The sequence below is a fragment of the Vipera ursinii genome (genome assembly GCF_947247035.1).
Source record: "Vipera ursinii genome assembly, chromosome: W".
Taxonomy (NCBI): domain Eukaryota; kingdom Metazoa; phylum Chordata; class Lepidosauria; order Squamata; family Viperidae; genus Vipera; species Vipera ursinii.
This window is the reverse complement of record NC_139522.1, coordinates 8,570,992-8,591,285: the sequence shown is the minus strand read 5'-3', so window position 1 is coordinate 8,591,285 and position 20,294 is coordinate 8,570,992. Positions and strand designations below refer to the sequence as shown.

At 42.5% G+C, this 20,294-nt stretch overlaps 1 protein-coding gene across 1 annotated transcript in view; it reads left to right on the top strand.

Moving 5' to 3' along the window:
- LOC310648205 (la-related protein 4B-like) overlaps positions 1-14,049 on the top strand; it is a 138,677-nt gene extending 124,628 nt beyond the window's left edge. Inside the window, 4 exon segments of the mRNA XM_083375955.1 lie at positions 6,789-6,922; positions 7,274-7,385; positions 10,332-10,571; positions 10,575-14,049. Coding sequence (XP_083232081.1) covers positions 6,789-6,922; positions 7,274-7,385; positions 10,332-10,571; positions 10,575-10,601 — 513 coding nt within the window. The 3' untranslated portion in view covers positions 10,602-14,049.
- Positions 14,050-20,294: the final 6,245 nt, after the last annotated feature.

Here is a 20,294-nt window from a genome sequence, read left to right as displayed (position 1 = left end):
AACCAGTACTCCACCTCCACCTTGCTGGTGTCTGAGTCGGACTGGAGCTCTCTGCCCTTTACCAATCCAGCCACGGGCCCATCCATCTGGCCCATCAAGACTCACTCTCATTTCATCAGTCCATAAAACCTTAGAAAAATCAGTCTTGAGATATTTCTTGGCCCAGTCTTGACGTTTCAGCTTGTGTGTCTTGTTCAGTGGTGGTCGTCTTTCAGCCTTTCTTACCTTGGCCATGTCTCTGAGTATTGCACACCTTGTGCTTTTGGGCACTCCAGTGATGTTGCAGCTCTGAAATATGGCCAAACTGGTGGCAAGTGGCATCTTGGCAGCTGCACGCTTGACTTTTCTCAGTTCATGGGCAGTTATTTTGCGCCTTGGTTTCTCCACACGCTTCTTGCGACCCTGTTGACTATTTTGAATGAAACGCTTGATTGTTCGATGATCACGCTTCAGAAGCTTTCCAATTTTAAGAGTGCTGCATCCCTCTGCAAGATATCTCACTATTTTTGACTTTTCTGAGCCTGTCAAGTCCTTCTTTTGACCCATTTTGCCAAAGGAAAGGAAGTTGCCTAATAATTATGCACACCTGATACAGGGTGTTGATGTCATTAGACCACACCCCTTCTCATTACAGACATGCACATCACCTAATATGCTTAATTGGTAGTAGGCTTTCGAGCCTATACAGCTTGGAGTAAGACAACATGCATAAAGAGGATGATGTGGTCAAAATACTCATTTGCCTAATAATTCTGCACTCCCTGTAGAGTTGTGGTGCCCTCTGCTGATGTAGGCCCTTCAATGGTTGCTGTATGGGTGGGGATTGCTGCTGGATCTCCTTCATTTGCAGACCCCTCAGTGGTTGCTGTACGTTCGGGGCCGGTGACCGATCTCCTTGCTGTGGTCGTCCTCCCACCAGCTGCTGATCTCCTGGCTTCTGCACCACCCCAGGCTGTTGCAAGGCCTCTATTAGCTTTGGCAAGCTCAGAGGTTGTTGACCATCCACCTGCGGGGGCTGCCAAACTCCCCATTGCTGCAGAGGCCTCAGACTGGGGTTCTTTCTCTCTGTAGGGCTGGAGGCCCTGGCAGGGGAAGACAGGGTCTGGAAGGCTGTCTGATCTGCAATGGAGGCACTGTAGGCTCCTCTCAGCAGGAGTTGATTTCTGCTTTTCTGCTCTAGCCCTTCAAATCTTTCCATTAACTGGCTATGAGCTGCAGGCAGGCATTTCCACTTACCCAAGTCCTCAGCTGGGAGGCTTGAAAAAGCTCCTTCTCCCTCGGCTTGCTCATTGTCGCTCCCCCCCCCCAGGGTAGCAGCTGCTGCCGAGGTGCTGGCTTCAAGCAATTTGTCTCTCTCTATGATGAAATCTGTCCTGAATCTTTGTCAGCGTATCCCTCAAGTTTAGTGACAGCGTCTGGGGCTCAGGACCCCTAGCTAGTTTGGAAAGGTTGCAGATTTCAGCTTAATGTCATGGTTCTGACAGATGAAACTCTTCAAAGAACTTCAAGGCATTGTTTACCTTAAAGAATCTTTATTCAAGTTGCATAGCATTGGCACGTACATGGTCAAAGCCGAAATCTGAATTCCCCTCCCCATAACACATAGTATCATGTCTTGGGAGTTTCCCGGTACTCCCATGTTACACCTTTGCTCCGCGAGCTGCATTGGTTACCAGTTGTCTTCCGGGTGAGGTTCAAGGTCTTGGTTATGATCTTTAAGTCCCTACATGGCATGGGTCCGGGGTACCTCGGGGACCACCTGCTGCCGGCTTCAACTCCCCTCCGCCCTGTGCGTTCCCACAGAGAGGGCCTCCTCAGGGTGCCTCCGGTCAGGGAATGCCGACTGGCGGCCCCCAGGGGGAGAGCCTTCTCTGTGGGTGCCCCGGCTTTGTGGAACCAACTGCCGGTGGAGCTCCGGACGGCATCGGACCTCCGAACTTTCCGTCGTGGTCTGAAGACCCATTTGTTTGAATTGGCCGGTCTGGCCTGATGGGGGAGCTGGGTTTTAAATTGTTATTTTAGATTGTATTATTGTTTTTTAACTGGGCATTGATTTAATCTCTGTTTTAACTTTTGTACAGTATTGTATTTTTATTTATATGCCCTGTGAACCGCCCTGAGTCCCCAGGGAGAAGGGCGGTATATAAATTAAATAAAACGTAAAACGTAAACGTAAACAATTCCCTCCTCTGATTAACAGTCATAAATCACATTCTCCAATTAGTTTGAAATGCAAGCTTTCCCTCCCTTCTCCAACCCATTTCTTATCATCTCTTATTTCAAAAGCCCCTGAATTGTTATGTCTAACTAACTCCCATTACATTCCTCCTCCTCCCCTAGTATCATCTAATTCTAAGAGTAAAGCATAGGAAAGAAAAAGGCTGCATCTCCCTATGTTGTCAAAGCAAGAACATCCGATTTTAGCAGCATTGACACTACAATTTTAATGGTAGGTTTATTTTAATAGTGAGAGACAGAATAACAACAAAAGAAATCCAGAAAAATGCATTTCAAAAAAGTTATACATTGATTTGCATTTTAATGAGTGAAATATGTATTTGACATCTTTGCAAAACATGACTTACTACTTGGTGGCAAAACCCTTGTTGGCAATCACAGATGTCAGGCGTTTCTTGTAGTTGGACACCAGGTTTGCACATATCTCAGGAGGCATTTTGTCCCACTCTTTGCAGATCCTCTCCAAGTCATTAAGGTTTCGAGGCTGATGTTTGGCAGCTCGAAACTTCAGCTCCCTCCACAGATTTTCTATGGGATTAAGGTTAGGCCACTCCAGGACCTTAATGTGCTTCTTCCTGAGCCACTCCTTTGTTGCCTTGGCTGTGTGTTTTGGGTGATTGCCATGCTGGAATACCTATCCACAACCCATTTTCAATGCCCTGGCTGAGAGAAGGAGGTTCTGACCCAAGATTTGACGGTACATGGCCCCTTTGATGCGGTGAAGGTGTCCTGTCCCCTTAGCAGAAAAACACAATAATGTTTCCACCTCCATGTTTGACGGTGGGGATGGTGTTCTTGGGGTCATAGGCAGCATTTCTCCTCCTCCAAACATGACGAGTTGAGTTGATACCAAAGAGCTCGATTTTGGTTTCATCTGACCACAACACTTTCACCCAGTTCTCCTTTGAATCATTCAGATGTTCATTGGCAAACTTCAGGCAGGCCTGTACATGTAGTTTTTTGAGCAGGGGAACCTTACGGGTGCTGCAGGATTTCAGTCCTTCACGGCGTAGTGCGTTACCAATTGTTTTCTTGGTGACTATGGTCCCAGCTGCCTTGAGATCATTGACAAGATCCTCCCATGTAGTTCTGGGCTGATTCCTCACCGTTCTCATGATCATTGAAACTCCACGAGGTGAGATCTTGCATGGAGCCCCAGACCGAGGGAGATTGACAGTTATTTTGTGTTTCTTGCATTTGCGAATAATCACACCAACTGTTGTCACCTTTTCACCAAGCTCCTTGGGGATAGTCTTGTAGCCCATTCCAGCCTTGTGTACTTCTACAATCTTGTTGTCCCTGACATCCTTGGACAGCACTTTGGTCTTGGCCATGGTGGAGAGTTTGGAATCTTATTGTATCAGAGCCCCTCAATTGTACTTGCCTTGAATCCTTCCCTTTTCCCTCTCTTGCTTTTGCCTATGTATTTTCGGGGCTTGCCATATTATTGGGGGAGGGAGCCTGCAGGGGGAATATTATCTGCTTCATTCTACTCTGGGCGAGAGGAATGTGACCTGAAAACATCTGCCTCACCTCCAGACAACAGAGCCTGGGACCGTTGAGAAACAAAACCAGGAGAGACCTTGAGAAGCCCGCTAAATCTCTGGCTTCTCATGACACTGTGGCACCTGAGTCTATCTCATATATTAGTTCCCCCTTTTAAGTTGCATTACTGAAATAAATGAACTTTTGCACGATATTCTAGTTTTTTGAGTTTCACCTGTAGTTGAGGCAGTCCCGTCCTTACATATTGCTTCTGTGGACAGGTGTCCTTTTTACAGGTAACAAGCTGAGATTAGGAGCACTCCCTTTAAGAGAGTGCTCCTAATCTCAGATCGTTACCTGTATAAAAGACACCTGGGAGCCAGAAATCTTGCTGATTGATAGGGGATCAAATACTTATTTCACTCATTAAAATGCAAATCAATTTATAACTTTTTTGAAATGCATTTTTTTGGATTTTTTGTTCTTATTCTGTCTCTCACTGTTAAAATAAACCTACCATTAAAATTATAGACTGTTCATTTCTTTGTCAGTGGGCAAATGTACAAAATCATCAGGGGATCAAATAATTTTTTCCCTCACTGTAATCTCTTAACGGTATTTGTGATTGCTCTGGGAAAAGAGGCTCTGGAACACCCATCTTAGTTCTACTTTCTCCAGCAGGCTAATAGTCAATTTTGTATACAGGTAGTCCTCAGCTTACCACCATCATTGAGCCCATAATTTCGGCTGTAAGTCATGGCGGTCATAAAGCAGGTCACCACATGACCAGATCCAATTTTACGACCTTTTTGTGGTGGTGGTGGTTATCTGAATAAGGAGGTTGTAAAGCAAATCCATTGTTAGCTATGGGGCTTTTTTTTCCTGGAAACAGGAAGTAAACATCATATGACTGTGGGGCACTGAATGACTGTAAATAGGGCCTGGTTGTTGAACGGCCAAAATGTGGTAATGTTACCAGGGATGGGGTGCAGAACTTTTAATGCTGGTCATAAGATTTTTCGTTTGCTACCTGTCATAAGTTGAGGACTAGCTATAGCACTGTTGTACTTAGTAGTGGACTTGCCAATACATACATACAGTGCATTCAGAAAGTATTCAGAACCCCTTTACTTTTGTCAATTTTGTTATGCTGCAGCCTGATTCTACAGTTGTTGAAATTCATTTTTTTTCTCATTAATCTACACTCAGTACCCCATATGGACAAAGTGAAAACAGAATTTTAGAAATGTCTGTAAATTTATTAAAAAGAAAAAACTGAAATATCACATCAGCATAAGTATTCAGACCCTTTGCAACAACAGGTGAAATTTAGCTCAGGTGCCTCCTATTTCTCTTGATTGTTGCTGACATGTTTCTACACCTTGATTGCAGTCAACCTGTGGTAAATTGATTGGACATGATTTGGAAAGGCACACCTCTATAGAAGGCTTCACAGCTGACAATGCATACTGTAGCACAGGGGTGTCAAACTCGCAATGTCACGTGATGTGTTGTGATGTATTGCGACTTTTTTTCCATTGCCGGCAATGGCGTGGGTGCAGTTTCAGCATGACACATCCGGCCCATGGGCCGGCAGTTTGACACCCCTGCGAGCAAAAGCCATGAGGTCAAAGGAACTGCCTGCAGAGCTCAGAGACAGGATTATTGCAAGGCATAGATCTGGGGAAGGCTGCAATAAAATTTCTGCTGCACTGAAGGTTCCTAACAGCACAGTGGCTTCCATAGTTCTCAAATGGAAGAGGTTTGGCACAATCAGGACTCTTCCAAGAGCTGGTCATCCGGTAAAACTAAGCAAACGGGGCAGAAGGGCCTTAGTAAGAAAGATGACCAAGAACCTGATGGTCACTCCTACTGAGCTCCAGAGAGCCTGTGTGGAGATGGGACAGAGTTCCAGAAGGACAACCATCACTGCAGCTCTCCACCGATCTTGGCTTTATGGCACAGTGGTGAGACGGAAGCCTTTCCTCAGTGCAAAATACATGAAAGCCTGCTTGGAGTTTGCAAAAAAGCACCCAAAGGACTCAGACTGTGAGAAACAAGATTCTCTGGTCTGATGAAACCAATATTGAACTGTTTGGCCTCAATTCTAAATGTTATGTCTGGAGGAAACCAGAAACCGCTCATCACCTGCCCAGTATCATCCCAACAGTGAAGCATGGTGGTGGGGACTGAGAGACTGGTCAGGGTTGAGGGAAAGCTGAATGGAGCAAAGTACAGGGATATCCTCAGTGAAAACCTGTTCCATAGTGCTTAGGACCTCAGACTGGGCCAAAGGTTCACTTTCCAACATGACAACAATTCTAAGCACACAGCCAAGACAACACTGGAGTGGCTTAGGGACAACTCTGTGAATGTCATAGAGTGGCTCATCCATAGCCCCGACTTGAACCCTATTGAACATCTCTGGAGGAACCTGAAAATGGCTGTTCACTGCAGGTCACCGTCCAACCTGACTGAGCTTGAGAGGATTTGCAAGGAAGAAGGGCAGAAAATCCCCAGTCCAGGTTTGCAGATCTTATCGCATCATACCCAAAGACACTTGAGGCTGTAATTGCTGCCAAAGGTGCTTCAACAAAGTAGTGAGTGAAGGGTCTGAATACTTATGCCAATGTGATATTTCAGTTTTTTCTTTTTAATAAATTTACAGACATTTCTAAAATTCTGTTTTCACTTTGTATTTATGGGGTACTGAGTGTAGATCAGGGGTGTCAAACTGCCGGCCCACGGGCCAGACGCGTGATCCGGAAGCCACGCCCACCCCATTACCGGCAATGGCAAAACAGTCCTGATACGTCTCGTGACATCACGTGACATCACGAGTTTGACATGTCTGGTCTAGATTAATGAGGGAAAAAGTGAATTTTAACAACTGTATAATCAGGCTGCAGCATAACAAAATTGACAAAAGTGAAGGGGGTCTGAATACTTTCTGAATGCACTATATATTTGTTTCAACTCTGCCTCTAATAGTATTATGTTAAGTTATAAACATAATGTGTTGAATTGAAATGTAATTTAAATGATTTTAATTTTGTTTTCCTCAGAACACAAAAGATCATTGTGTGGGTGTAAGTACAAACATCGTAGCATCTAGAATTCCTCATGAGCCTTCTTTGCCAGTTTCTTCTACTCTGCCAGGGACATTTGAACAATCTTCTTCCTCATCTCAATCTCCCTAGTAAGGACCTCATAATACAAAGCTTTCAAAATATTGTTTTGAATTTTATATTATCAAAAGGCTAGATGTCATTATGTCAATAGCTCTTGAACTTTTCATAAATAACACTGCTTATGTAATACCAGCTACCTATATTTTTTGTCTGAATTGTGCAAAAGCAAATACTGATTTACAGCTTGATTGTCAATGTTGTGAGAAGTATCCGTCCGTCTCCAAGATAAAGTTTCTTACAATACAGATAGATACATTTTGTTCCCATAGTGGTGATCTGCCTTTTGCATATGGATGTCACTGTGCAGAAGATAGAATTGAGGTATTTTCATTATAATCACATCTTCCTTTCTATTACAGTGATCCCACAGTTATGGACAAACAGCAGAGAGAAACTCAAAATATTGAAAGACTTTCTTCTGTTCTTTCTACTGCTTGTAAATCATTACAAGTCAATGGGACTTTTGTAGCAGTAAGTGCATTTTGATTTTTATAAGAAGTTGATGAGGACCTTTAGGTTTTTAGCTTTTCATTTTCATTTTTAGTTATTTTAGAGGAGAGATGTATTGCCACAAAAACACACACTAAGCCATCAAGTGATGTTTTGTTTTGACTTAGTGTATTATGCAAATCCAGCTGTTCTGATAGTTTCGAAGAAAACATCACTTTTTTTATAAAAGTTTTATTGATTTTTAAGAATTACAGTCTTTAGTGCTTAGTAAACAACATGTCTGGGTTCAAATATTTAACATTGACTTCTTCAATATAAATCTGTTCAATACTACACAATCCAATATTTTTTCCCCTATCCTTTCTTCTCCATATTTTTTCCATTTTCCCCTCATTACACAATTACAATTTTTGGTACTTTTAATGTATACAGAGTTAAAAATATAAGCATCTTCATCATATTTTACTAATATCATACAAATAATAATTCATAAATCAATAATGTCAATTCATTAATCAATATTCTGTTTTTCATGCTCTTGTTAAGGTTTGATTTCCCATCATTATTTGAACTATCTTTATCAGTTATGATTTTCTCAATATTAATTACATTTATATAGCTAAAAGTTTTATTCATATCAATCCTCCTCTTCATATTTCCCATATCAAAAAAAGGAAAAAAATGCTTAGTTCTAAATCATATCTTTCATTATAAAAGTCTAATTATATATAAGGGTCATCCGTTCTTTTAATCTTATTCAAACAAGTATTTAAACAGATAATGCCCCCTCTAAAAGGACAAATCTTCTGTTTTTTAAATCTGACTCTCGCTTTCTTTCTTTGCCATGTAGCTTTCCAAGCCAGGGCAATTAGATTGCCCAGGAATTTTCTTTCTATTTTTGTAAAAAATTGCTTGGCATGAGGAAGACAATTTAGGTAGGGTATTTGGGGGTGGGGGGGAATCCACCCATTTATATTCCTTAAACAACTTCCAGTTCCTTTCTCCCTCCCTAGTTAAATTATTTTGGGGCTGTTATTTAATTCGTTTTTTTAATTTTTGTATTGTTGTTTTTATTGTTGTAAGCCGCCCTGAGTCCCTTGGGAGATAGGGCGGCATATAAGTCCCAAAAATAAATAAATAAATAAATAAATAAATTTGTGCTTTTTTTCTTCTTCGGTTGTCAGCAGCCAATGGCTGGCCACAGGAATGTAGTTGGTCTTTCCCCTGCCGGTTTGGAGGGCTTTCCTTGGATCGAACGGAAAGACAGCCGTCTCTCCATGATCAACAAGGCACCCTTCCTCTTCATCACCTCTTTGGTGCGATTTTAGGCCCTTTTTAGGTCCCCTAGCAGGGCGAAATCGGGTGCGGAAGGCAGAGCCCTGCCTTCCTGTGTCCCATCCTGCTGCAACGCAAACCAGAAGTCAGAGGCCATCATACTTTTCAAAGATCTCTCTAACCTCTGAATTCCAGCTTTTTTACAGAGGGCAGGCTTATAAGCCTTGAAATTATGACATGTTGAATCAAAAAGTTACAATTAAACACCAGCAGCAAAATAGTCAAAATGGCATTTTGGCAGTGAATTCACTGTGTCAAAAACAGATACGTTAATATCTATCTTCCAAAGCTATTACTTGCCGAGAATCAAGAACTAAACCATAAAAACCATAAAAACCATAAAAAACCATGCCATTGTTTGTTATGCAAATCTAGCCATTTTAATTTGAAAGCCTTGTATTATGACTCTGTTGTTTGAATTAAAGCAGTTGGGGTTTATTTACCAACCATGGCATAGTAACTGTGGTTCATGCAGGTTCATATCTCATTGTGACTGTGTTTCAGCCAACCTCCTGATATTTGCTCATACAGGTATTCCTTGACTTATGTCCATTCGTTAAGCAACCATTTGAAGTTATAGTGACAAGTCCCCACAGTTATGGTCATTGCAGCACCCTTGCAGTCACATGACCAAAAATTGGGCATTTGGCAGCCCACTCAACCACAGGGGTACTTCAGCTCACTGTGGCAGCGGTGGCTTCCTGGGGTGGCTGCAGCTTTGTGCCGCACTACTGGGCTATGCTGGGGCTGGGCTTTGCGCTGTGCTGTGGCTAAGGGTCTTCTTGTAGCCCTAGACCCACAGCACACCAAGAAGCCATTTTGTGGCATGCTGCTGAGGCTTCTAGGGGTGGCTGTGAACTCACACTGCAGCTCAGGAGTTTCCTACAGCCCCAGAGGTGCAGCACACCAAAAAGCCCCTGAGCTGAACCATGGCAAGTAGCCCCAGAGTTGCATGATTATGTGGCTGCTTATTTTCCCACAGGGCAGGGTGCAGGGCAACCAAAAGAGCAAAGATGGGGGAGAAGGAATGCGGGGGGAGCTGGAGGCAGTCTGTTACCGAGGCTCATGGCTGGGAGAGACCAATCCCAAAATGGCTTGGAATGGGGTGGGCTCTTGGTTAACAACTAGTGGAATTCAGTTACCAGCAGCAGCAGTGCCGGGGGTGCTATCACTAAGCAATTCAGTCATAAAATGTGACATCAGGTGACCACATTACTTAGTGAAGGTACTCCTGTTACTGTTGTTAACAGAATTTCATTGGTCATGTCGCGCTTTATGACAGCATTGCTTAGTGATGGAAATTTCAGTCCCAATTGTAATAAGTTGAGGATTACCTGTATGCCTTACATTATTTTCCCAAATAACTTCCACAGAGACTGAAACTGCAGTGCGATTTTTATCACTCTGAAAATATTATGCTGTGATGCCCATCAGCGGTTCAAGATTCCAGTGCACAATTGAATGTCTTACTCTATTCATCTTTACATTTCAATTATACAGAACAACAACATTGCTTAAGGAGTAAATCTTCATGGAGAATTACAAACCTAAGCATGGCCTTCATATTTTATGCAGGCTAATACTCATGGTAACAAAACGGTTCAGTTTTATTTTTTGTTTTTAATAATGCAGGAGTGGCGGAAACCTAGTTATGCAGAAATCTGCCAGAGGATTAGTAAGGATCCACCTCCATTACAGTCCCCAAAAGAACAGAAGCCAAACACTGTTGGTTGTGGGAAAGAGGAAAAGAAGACCACAGAAACACTAGAAAGAAGCAAAGAATTGCCTCCTGTGAAGTCTAAAGACGAACAGAGACCATCAGGATGGAGGTCACCTCTTTCTCCAGCCATTGGGAAATGTCTAACTAAACAATAGAATGCCCCTCCCAAATCTCCTCAATGAAACTAGTACTTAGGATGAATTTCAAGAAGTTTTCACTATGAAGTTACCCCATGTTGCCACTCAGAATACAAAGGAGTTGCTGGTTAAAAGCTTACAGGGGGCATGAAGTATATGAAATGCTTGCTAGATATTTTTCATTGTTTGTTGTTTCTTTTTGTTTCTTTATAAAATAGATTTTTCCTCCCCTTTCTTGCATCCCCATCAAATTCCCCTTGAGCAAACAGTCAACTCTGTCAGGGTTTAATTAATCTAAAACTTACGTTTGGTTGGTGCTGAACTTAAGTTGATGCTTAAAATCTTATTTTTTCCCCTTAGGCAGAAGATGCATTTATGTAAAATCCATTTTTATTAAACCTCTGTGTGGCTGTGTGATTATAAGCTGGCTCTAATGAGTTTTTTCCTAACCTACTAGGCAGCAAGTGCTTACTAGTGCTGCTGTAGTTTTTAAATAACTGGGCTGTAAGTACGAATCTTCAAAACAAAATCCTGAATACTAACAATAGCAGCTAATGCATAGGGTGTAAAGCAGAACAGATGTTTTATAAAACAGGTAAGATGAGTTTTACTTTTTCCTTTTAAATTCCACCTGCTATAGCACATCAGCAAATAGGCTATACTTTTAAAAAGTTTAAAACATAAAACTGATTCTAATATTTTAAATTCCAACCATTGTTGTTCTTGACCAAAGGAGAACTTCATAAAGATCATCTGTGAGTAGTGTTCTCTGAACTATTTGTGTTGATAGACTGCAAGCAACTAACCAATTTCTCAATCCAAACTAAAATACCTTGAATTTCAGGAAAAGAAAAAAGCACATTATGAATTAAATTAAGTAAATATGCCCTTGTCCATGGCACATGCAAGCTAATAGCTGTTTTTCACAAGATAGCACAATAGCACTCTTGTGACAAAAAATCAATTTTTTTCCTTTCCTCAACTGAGTAAGCTAATTTTGAACCCTTTACTGGCTTAACTCCTATGCTCTTTATAAGTTTTTAAAACTGGCTCCAAATGCTCTTTGAAAGAGTTCATACCTTAATCTGAGTGCTAACACCTTCTGTAACTACCAACATTGGCATATGGACTTAATTTTTTTTAGTCCATGAATTGATGGTGGTTTTTTGTGTGTGCATGTATGTGGAAGGAAGAGATTGCCCTGTGTCCTGCCTGGGGTGAAATTTGTCACACTTACTTTAGAAGTGACATGCTTTCTGAAGAACAAGGCTGCACTTAAATTAACAAGTTACTAATAAAGATGCTGAGAAATTATTTTTCTTTTAAATACCTAGAGTTTTTCCTTTGAGTGTTTAAGCAGCAGATGGTTCAGATCAAAAGGTGTTCCTGCTAAGTACAGTTTATCCCACATACACACAGAGAGAGAAAGGTTTATTTAAACATATGTGTTTTTTTAAAGAATTATTTCCATCCAATCTTTAAAAACTTGCATTTTATTTAAACTTGAAAATGACTTTGCCTTAACTTTTGTATAAGACAACTTAGAATTATTGAGGTCTGACCCTCTTAAGGGTTAGTACAGGGTGGTATATACCGAATTACTCAGTTACAGTATATATGTATTGTCACTGGTCTTACTGGGTAAACATACTGTAGTAAAGATTGTAGTGGCAGTTTTTGTAATATACCTTAAAAGAACTGAAGCAGTTGATCTTTTTCAAAATGTTGAAATATCTGTAAATGGAAATAGTCAATACTGTATTAAAATGTGCACTTGGAAGTGTGTGCTTTTGCTTGTACAGGTGTAAATAATCAACATAAAAAGGTACCATTAAAACTTGATATATTATCAATGTTGCTGTTGAACTGGATGTAGATAAATTAAGTGTTGTGGTTTGAATATTACTTTGTTTTTCCATTGTATCTTTTTCTTTACGCTGATATGCTGAGTTGAGTCTACCTCTTCACTGCAAAGGAGAATGGAAAGAAGTCTGTCTTTAAAAGTCCTGACATTTTAAACACTTTCTGGAAGTTTTGCATTTCATTCATGTGGAACATAGGGGTGCAGTGTAAATTTCAATTCTTAGGAACTGAAATTAGTAGTATTATTTTAGTGTATTAGAAAGAAACAACATTGCCACCAGAAGATCCCACCCCAAGTACACTCAACCTCTCTTAGGGCAACATGTTAGTAAAGCTGGACTTAAATTTCCACATAGCTACTTAAAAACAAACAAAAACACTAGGGCAGCTGATCTCCTAACATAAGTTGCTGCTATTTATAATTATCCCTTATCTAAAGAAAAAGAAACAAACCAGCTTGCTCCTTGCACTGCAGTGTTTAAATTGGCAAGTTGAGTCTTGTTTGTTATTTCCTGAGAAGACACACAAGGAGAGAGTAAAAAAATCATCTTACTTACCATTTAATGGGTTTTAACATTGGTCCTTTCCCCAATGAGCAGTGAAAGGAGCAGTGAGACAGGAGGTATGATTTAGGTCAGCTATGAGTTATCTTTGTTTGCCTGCTGAGAGCATGAATAAAACAGCTGCAAACAAAGAAGAAAGTGGCCACAAGTATAGAGCTAAATGGTGCTAGCTGATAAAATAACTTGCAGGTCAGTAGGTAGGCTGTATTGTTTTAATGCATTTGCTGCTGCTCTTTATACTAGGCTGATACACTAATTCTCACTCAAATAAGAGTCTGTGACAAAAGTTTGAAACTTTACTGTGATAGCTTTAATTATAAAAAGGTGTTATGCCAAATAACCTGTAATTTTTAACATTTTCACATTCAAACAGTTCAGGACTATTCAACGACACAGGCTATTTTTGTTTAGCTGTTCAGTTTCCTAAATTATTGAGTTGCAGATTAATAGAGGGTAAACCCATTGGAAATGGTGGACAGGAAGGGGTAGGACTACTTTGGTGCTCCTCGTAGAATTATATAGGGTCTTCTGAGTCTGTTTATTCAAAGGATGCTTTCAAATATTAATTTTGTTTCAGCATATTTAACATATACAGTATTTTTGCATTAGGGCTTCCTATCTACCACTACTATGCCTGCTCCAATTTTGCATCTAGTCAGAGAAACCAATAAACTGTAACACTCACTCTTTTTGTTTCTAATTTTTTCTGCCTCTCTGGAATTTGAACCCATTTTCAAAGATATGTCATTCCTGGGATGCAGTGCATTGTCAGGGCCACTGACCAACCAAGGTTCCCACTCATCTCTCTATCCCTTTCAACTGCTACAGTGATTAGGGGTTATAGGCCTAAATCAGACTGTTAGCAGCAGACAAAGTTACTACAAGCTGATGGCTGCCAAGTCATTAAAGCAAAGATGTCATAGGGAGGCCATTTTTTTCCTGATGGAGTTTTTCAGTACTTCCATTTAAGACTGGAATCAAGCCTACATGTACTTTATTTGATAATTTTCTTTTTGTGTCATAAAATGTACTTCTAAAAATGTAGGTTATGAAAAATAAAGACTTGGCACTATTGAATTTCTCTTTTTTAAATTCAACTTCTTACAAAAGTCTTTTTTTTACTTCTTTTGTCTTTGCACTGACTTATATCTAGGCTTGTTGCAACAAAAACCAATACCAGAAGTTCCTTTGCTCTGTTTTGGGGACTTAATGGAGTCATAGTACTCTGAGACTGCTCAAATGTGCCCATTTATCCAGCAGTTTGTTTTTTGATAATATTGGGCTTCTTGTGACAACATACAGTGGATATATTGTAGAAAGTCTACATGCATTTTAATTGAACACGAACTTAGCAATACAGGTAGTCCTTGACCTATGACTGGTCACTTAGCAACCATCCATAGTTATGATGGACTCCCTAAAAGGAACTTATGTCCTTGATTTGAAGCTCTGTTGTATGCCTCCCCATGGTCACGTGACTGCATTTTGGTCATTCGGCAACAGGCCTGTATTTATGGCTGTTTGTAGCATCCTGTGGTCAAGTGACTATGATTTATAGTTTTTCCAGAAACTGGTGTTTATTTCCTTTTTCTGGCAAAAAATGCCCCAAAGCAAATAATAGGTTCACTTAAAGACTTGCATAAAAGGTTGTAAATTCAGGAGTGGTCACATGATGACTTGCTTTATGACCGTCATGACTTACAACCAAAATTGCTGGCTCAATTATGGTGATAAGGACTACCTGTATCTAAATAAAACAGCAGTTACTTAAATCCATTGGTTGACTATAACATTAAATCATTATTAACATATTAAATACCAATAAATTAACAAGAACATCCAAATATATTCAACATTACAAATATTCTCTAATGCCCAACACTTCCCTTGCCATCCCAGTCTTTAGACTCTGCCAGGAATGAACTGGAAGACTTATGCCAGTTGTGGCGAACCTATGGCACATGTGCCAGAGGCAGCACTCAGAGCCCTCTCTGTGGGCACGCGCGCCGTCACCCCAGCCCCACCTCCCCCTGCAGCCCCCTCCTCACCAGCAGCCACCCCGGAGGAGAGTCACCCCCGGGCGCAGCCCATGTGGAGCAGTGCAGCCAAGGACATGGTAGCCAGGCAGCGGGGACAAGACTCCGCCCTCGGACCCCGTAGCGCGGAGATAATGCAGGGTGCGGGTGGAGGGTGTGGCCACCATGGTGCTGCTGGGCCGCCTGGGCGATCTGCGGCAGGCCATGGAGGCGGTGGGTAGCCCTGCGGGGGGGGGCGGTTTTGGGGCACTCGGTCTCTAAAAGGTTCACCATCACTGACCTATGCTTTGCAAAGGCTAATTTCACTAGTAAAGGGAGTTCTTTCCCCTCTGCTTGGCACACCTCTGCATTTTTAAATCTGAGCTAGTTCTGCTGGCACAGGGAGGGAAAACTGGTCAGCATGCTGGTCAGCTGCTTCGTTGCTTTGCTAGGCTGCACAAATGGCTGGGTTAAAAAAGACACTGCTTGTGGAATTGTTCTCTTCCCCCACCTTCTGAGCAAAAGATCTTTGGAAGGTATCTGAGCGATTTTGAGGGGCGGAGCCAACAGCGAGCTGGAAGTACAGCAGGGTAACTGAGAAGGTTCCAGAGGTGAGATCAACCTCAACCATGGCCTCAGTACCAGAGGCTTGGCTGGCGCCCTGCGCACTGGGCACCTCCACCCCCTGCAGACCCACCGCTGATCAGAGCCTCATTTGATGGGGACACAGATAGGCTGACGTTCTTTATGAACCAGCTGTGGGCCCACCTGGATTGCTATGCTCCTGCCTATCCTGATGAGAGAGTGATAGTGAATGCAGTGGCAGCAAATCTAGAGGGGGAAGCTGTAGAGTGGGTGACCTGTGTTCACGATGAGGGTGCACTGGAACTTGGAAACATAGACCTTTTCCTGGAGGAGCTGAGAGCTAGGTTTGAGGATGAATCCTAAGCCCTGCAAGCCAAAGTGGAAATACATGACCTAAAGCAGAGGCCGACCGGCTAAGGAATTTGTATGAGAGTTCCTTTTGTGATTCAGTGTCAGCCTGTGCTCCCAGCAGCTGAGTCTGAGGAATCTGGGGAGGAGGACGAGGAGGGGTTTGGAGAGCCTTCGGTGTCAGAGGGAGGCTCTGATGCACTGCAGGACTCTCAGCCTGGCCCCTCCAATCATGTTCCTCATGAGGCTCAGAGGAATCACAGCTGAATCTGTTCAAAGACACTAGAAGCAGAAGGCAATCCAGCAGAGCAGACCAGAGAAAATCAATGAGACAACTCAGTGAAAAGAGGAGAAGGCATTGAGAAGCCACGCCTTGGGACTGATAATAAAAGGGGAAGGTGTGGGCGGTGCTGGTTGCTGAATGTTCGGAGACATTCAAAGAGAATCCTGCTCTGTTCTTGCTAATCTGTTTGACTCTTGTTTGACTCTTGTTGGATGTTTTGAATCATGTATTTTTGGTTGAAGAAAATATTCTGCTGCTTTTTTGTTTGAAAGACTTTATTATTTGGAACTGTGAATAAATTTGGGTTGGTTTTTTTCCAGCCTATTGATTGTTAAAAGGAAAAAGGGGTTGTCCCTGACACACAAACAGGGCCGGTTGTAGGCTGGAACAGAACAGTTCCAAAGGGTCACAAGCAGAATAAGGCAGTGGCCTGAGCGATTGCTCATCCACTGCTTTAAAGACTGCAACATTTATCAGGCCTGCACCTACCAGGGGATTCCTGAGCAAATCTGTGTGTGGTACCAGAGGGCAGTGACCTCAGACATTGAACTTAAGTGCTACAAGAAGCCCAGCACCCTTGAATCAAAGCCCAGGTGAAGCCAGGAGAGACACCAGTTTGGACAATGCCCAGCAGTGGCTTCAGTGACCAGTGCTCCCAAAGCTCCTACTACCTCCCCTATCAAGTCCTTCAGGTGCGGCCAGTAAGGACATCAGGCTGCTGAATGCCTAGCATTGGCTCCCCAGGGGAAGAGCACCCCACCCACCACATTAAAACCACAAAAAACGCAATAGAGAGGCTGAGAGAAATTGAGGTGGGCACATCAAAGCCAACCTGTTGAGGTCTCCTCCCCGAGGGTGTGAGAGAGAACTCCAGTTGAACGCCAACCACTACCAGCCCCGTATGACAGTGATGATAAAGGCGAGAGCAATCCGATGGTAAGTTGAGCCATCCCTCCTTTCGCCATCTCTGCTAAACGTATAGTACCTAAAACAGGGGCCGAAATGGAATTAGAAGTCCTAGTAGATTCTGGCTGGACCAGATGCCTGATCAACCTCCAAACTGTACTTAAGTTAGGAATCCGAGCCAAATGACTGTTCCTAGCCCCTCACTGAGCTACTGACTGTGCAGTAGAGATCTTGCCAGGAGTTAAACTCCCCAAGCCAAAACTGTACTCCATGACCCTCAGAGAGATAAACGAACTAAGATAATACATTGACAAAAATCTGGCCAGGGGTTTCATCCAGCAAAATCATGCATAGCTGCCCCTGTGTTGGGATTCTGAGATTGTGCATGGATTTCAAAGGCTTAAACGCTGTTAGCGTGGAGAATATGTACCCCCTTCCCCTGATGGAGGACATGTTAGCTTATCTAGCTAAGGGGAAGAACTTCACTAAACTAGATCTGTGAGAAGCTTACTACTGAGTAAGAATTAAGGAGGGGGATGAATGGAAAACACCCTTTAATTGCCCACTGGGAAGTTTCCAGATCAAGGTGATGACCTTTGGTCTCCAGGGGACTCCTGCTGTGTTCATGCAGCTTATAAATGAGGTGTTACATGACCACCTATACAAGGGGGTCCTAGTTTATCTTGACAACACCCTCATCTTCACAGAAACAATGGAGGAACATGTCAAACTGGTTCGCGAGGTGCTTAAGAAATTACTAAAAGCAAACCTTTACACCAAACTGTCTAAATGTGAGTTCCATCAAACATGCCTTGACTACCTAGTATACCAAAACTCAAATGAAAGAGTGGAGATGGACCCAGGGAAGGTTAAAGCTGTTCTGGAATGGCAGCCTCCTCAGACTCACAAGTAGGTACAGAGGTTTTTTGGGGTTTGCTAAATTTTACCAGCAATTCATCCCTTCCTTTGCAAAAATAGCCTTGCCAATTACTGAACTCTTGAAAAAAGGTAGAGAGGGGGCAAAACCCCATCCTAGTCAACCTTTAAAATGCAGCCTTTGAACAACTCAAAAGGTTATTCACAGGAAAACCAGTCCTCAAACATACCAACCCCAAGGAACAGTTCATCATCCAAGCTGATGTGAACGATGTTGCAGTGGATGCAGTTCTCCTTCAGCAAAATAACAATGGAAAACTGCAACCATGTGCATATACCTCTAGAAAACTTACCGACACAGAGAAGTGTTGGGCTGTATGGGAGAAGGAGGCATTTGCTATGCTGTGGGCATTGCTAACCTGGTGTCACTTCCTAGAGGGGAGTGAGTTACCCTTTGAAGCATGGACTGACCATAAGAACCTTGAGGTGCTAAAAACCTTGCACAAATTATCCCCCAAGCAAGTTCGATGGGCACATTTCAATTGCTTCAACTTCTCCCTCAAGTATATTCCTGGAGGAAAAAACTTCCTGGCTGATGCCTTGTCTAGGATGCCACAGTATAAAAGCCATTGGGAGGAGGTGGTAAATGCTATCATCCCCTCTCCTCAAAACGTCTCTCAAGTCACCACTAGACATCAAGCCCAAAAGCCCTGACAGCGGCTTAACCCAGAAACTCAACCAAACTGAAATCTGACCCCTAGTTCAAAGACAACAGACAACTGTTAACTTATAGGGATGAACTAGCATGGAAAGGTTTCAAATTGTACCTCCGTAGCACCCTCAGGGTTCAAGCCCTTCAACGAAGCCACAATGCTAAACAAGCCAGTCACTTTGGATTTTTAAAAACTTTACACTTAGTAAGGCAGCAGTTCTGGTGGCCCGGGATGAAAAAGGACATCAAAAGCTATGTTAAAAGGTGTGTGATTTGTGTTGCCATGAAAAAAAGACCGGGAAAACCCCCTGGGTTGTTACAGCAGGTAGCAGAAAGATGCCAGCCCTGGGAGGAAATTGTAATGGATTTCATTATTGAACTACCTGAAAATAGCAGAAATACTGTAATTTGGATTGTCATTGACATTTTCACAAAATAGGCTCACTTTATAGCCTGCTCTGGTCTTCCCTCCACTCAGAGACTGGTGAAGCTGTTTTTAAAACATGTCTACCAGCTCCATAGAAGGGACGCGGTGGCTCAGTGGGTTAGGACGCTGAACTTGTCGATCGGAAGGTCGGCAGTTTGGCGGGTCGAATCCCGAGTGCCGCGTAGCAGAGTGAGCGCCTGTTACTCGTCCCAGCTTCTGCCAACCTAGCAGTTTGAAAGCATGTAAAAATGCAAGTAGAAAAATAGGAACCACTATGGTGGGAAGGTAACAGCATTCCGTGCGCCTTTGGCGTCTAGTCATGCCGGCCACATGACCACGGAGATGTCCTCGGACAAGCGCTGGCTCTTCGGCTTTGAAACGGAGATGAGCACCAGCCCCTAGAGTCGGAAACCACTAGCACGCATGTGCGGGGGAACCTTTACCTTTACTTACCAGCTCCATGGATAATAGAAGGTATTTAAAAGAATGGGAATGATCAGATGAAATAGAGAGAGAGACGAAGGAGCCGTGTGAAGTTTTATGCCTGGCCAGGATGAAAGGTGAGAACTCTGATATGTTATTTTGTGTGAGAGAGTTAAGTTGATAGTTAATCTATAGAAACTCATAGAAAGCTATGTATTTTTTTAGGTTCCTATCATTTGGAGGGTGATGAGAGGGAAAACCTTTTGATCATTACCCCTCTCCACACAAAAAAATCCCCCCCAACAGCTTTTGAAATCAGGCAATTTAGGAAAGAATTGCCCAAACTAATAGAAGATCCAATTGAAGTAGGAAAACAGGTAGAAATGTTTTTAGGACCAATGGAATATTCATGGGGAGAAATGCAACCTTTTTTAACATATTGTTTATACCAGAGGAGAATGGGATGATTAGGTGAGCAGCTAGGGAACAGGGTAAGAAAACGTTTTCACAAAAAAAGGAACAGGCTGAGATCCCTGATGCAGATGCAAAGTGGGATGGTAACAGGAGTGCAGAGAGGAAAGCTATGGCTGATTATGGGGGACATTTAATAGAAGGTATTAAAAATGCAGTGTCTCAGAGTCTTAACATTCAGAAGGCACTGTCATTAGAACAAGGAAAGGAGGAAGCATGACTGAATGGCTAGAGCAGGCGTCTTCAAACTTGGCCCTTTTATGACT